Source organism: Nicotiana sylvestris, chromosome 5, assembly GCF_000393655.2.
Source record: "Nicotiana sylvestris chromosome 5, ASM39365v2, whole genome shotgun sequence".
Taxonomy (NCBI): domain Eukaryota; kingdom Viridiplantae; phylum Streptophyta; class Magnoliopsida; order Solanales; family Solanaceae; genus Nicotiana; species Nicotiana sylvestris.
In genome coordinates this window covers 34,753,536-34,755,447 of record NC_091061.1, presented here as the reverse complement: position 1 = coordinate 34,755,447, position 1,912 = coordinate 34,753,536, and the positions used below count along the sequence as shown (strand labels likewise).

The following is a 1,912-nucleotide window of genomic DNA, read 5'->3' as shown; positions in this document are numbered from 1 at the left end:
ATCCTATAACAGTCCTTGTAGGTATGAGCCCATTATTTTCATTCTTTATAACTGTCATACCTCCTTTCTTTGGTACTACCTGAACTGGACTTACCCAAGGGCTATTTGAAATTGGGTAAATAATACCTGCCGCCAGAAGCTTGACAATCTCTTTTTTCACCACTTCCTGCATTGCAGGATTCAGTCTCCTTTGAGGTTAGATTATTGGCTTGTAGCTATCTTCCATTAGGATTCTATGCGTACAAATTGCTGGACTAATCATATTGATATCCTCTACAGTCCACCCTAAAGCTCCTTTGTGTGCTTTTAAGACTTGAATAAGTCTTTTTTCTTGTTCTGCAGTCAAAGAAGATGAAATAATTACTGGAAATAGTTCTTGCTCAAGATAACATATTTTAAATGAGAAGGAAGAACTTTGAGTTCAATTTTTGGTTGAACTTCTTCTGATTGCTCTCCTTATCCTCAGAATCGTTTTCCAGTATTTCAGCTTCTCTCCTAATTGTGGGATCATCATCTTATGTGGTGTCTGATTTGGTCAAACATCTTTCCATTGAGTCTGAGATTAATTGATCATCTTTGAATTCATCTGCAAGATCACTAATCATGTCAATAGAAAAGCATAAAGATGATGCCTCATCTCCTGAAAATCTTAGTATCTTTTGCATATCAAAAATGACTCTTTCTTCATCAACTCTCTAAGATTAGTTGCCCTTGATGAACATCTATGATTGCTCTTCCTGTAGCAAGAAATTGTCTACCCAAAATTATCGGTTCATCGGGACATTCTTTCATTTCAAGTACTATAAAATCTACAGGGAAAACAAACGTATCTACTCTTACAAGCACATTTTCAATTATTCCTTTAGGTTTCTTAGTACTTTGATTTGCAAACTGAAGAGAAACACCTAGATCTTTCATTTCACCAAGATCCACTTTTCTAAAGATAGAAAATGGCATCAAATTTATTGAAGCTCCAGAATCACAAAGTGCTTTTTCAAAATATACTCCTCCCAGAGTGCATGGAATGGTAAAACTACCAGGATCACCAAGTTTTTGTGATAGCTTGTTTTGAAGTGTAGCACTGCATTTTTCAGTAAGCATTACCACATAAACTTCTTCCAATTTCCTTTTGCTTGACAAAGTTTTTTTTAAAAGATTTAGCATATGAAGGCATTTGCAACAAAGCATTAGTAAAAGGAATATTAATATTAATTTATTTTAAGATTTCCAAAAACTTTGCAAATTGAACATCAAGCTTTTCTCGTTTCATTTTTGTGGAAAAGGAATTGTCATAGGCGGGGCAACCATTTTTTCAGAAATTTTTTCTTTCTTATTCTTTATTTCTTTCTCCTTTGATGGTTCAGATGGTTTTTCAAAATTCTTACCCTTATCTACATGTTGTTCTGTGTGGTTCTTTTCTTGTTTGTCTGTATAAGGTTCATCAAGTTCCTTACCTGACCGTAAAGTGATGGCCTTAAGGTGCTCCTTTGAATTTTTCTCTGTACTGCTTGGTAAGAGACCCTAAATCTTTTCTAACACAAGAGCTGCCAATTAGCTTAACTGAATTTCCAGATTTTTTAGGGATGAATTTTGGCTTTCCATCTTTTCATCAGTGACCTTAATATACTTGTACAAAAGGTCATCAAGACTTGAATGAGCTTGTTGGGGCCTCTGCTGGTATGACCTTGCTTGTTGATATGGTCCTGCTTGCTGATAAGGTCTGTAACTCGGTTGCCCATGATTTTTACTCTGGTATCTCGGCAGACCCTGTATCTGTTATTTCTGGAAACTTTGAGAGTTGTCTGCACCATTTGGGTTACTCCACTAAAATCCTGGATGTTTTTGTGTCATTGGACTCCCAAAAGGATATGGTTTGTAACCGATGACATTAACCTGCTCATCTGTTTGATTG

General features: G+C 35.8%; 1 protein-coding gene across 1 annotated transcript; it reads right to left on the bottom strand.

The window, feature by feature from the left end:
• Positions 1–687: 687 nt before the first annotated feature.
• Positions 688–1,188, bottom strand: LOC138868499 (uncharacterized). The gene has a single exon (XM_070146054.1). It carries the CDS (start codon positions 1,186–1,188, stop codon positions 688–690), a length of 501 nt encoding a protein of 166 aa, XP_070002155.1.
• Positions 1,189–1,912: the final 724 nt, after the last annotated feature.

What these genes read in the sequence shown, in the direction of transcription:
- LOC138868499 (XM_070146054.1), bottom strand. Translation starts at nt 1,188, where the DNA reads ATGCTTTGTTGCAAATGCCTTCATATGCTAAATCTTTTAAAAAAAACT.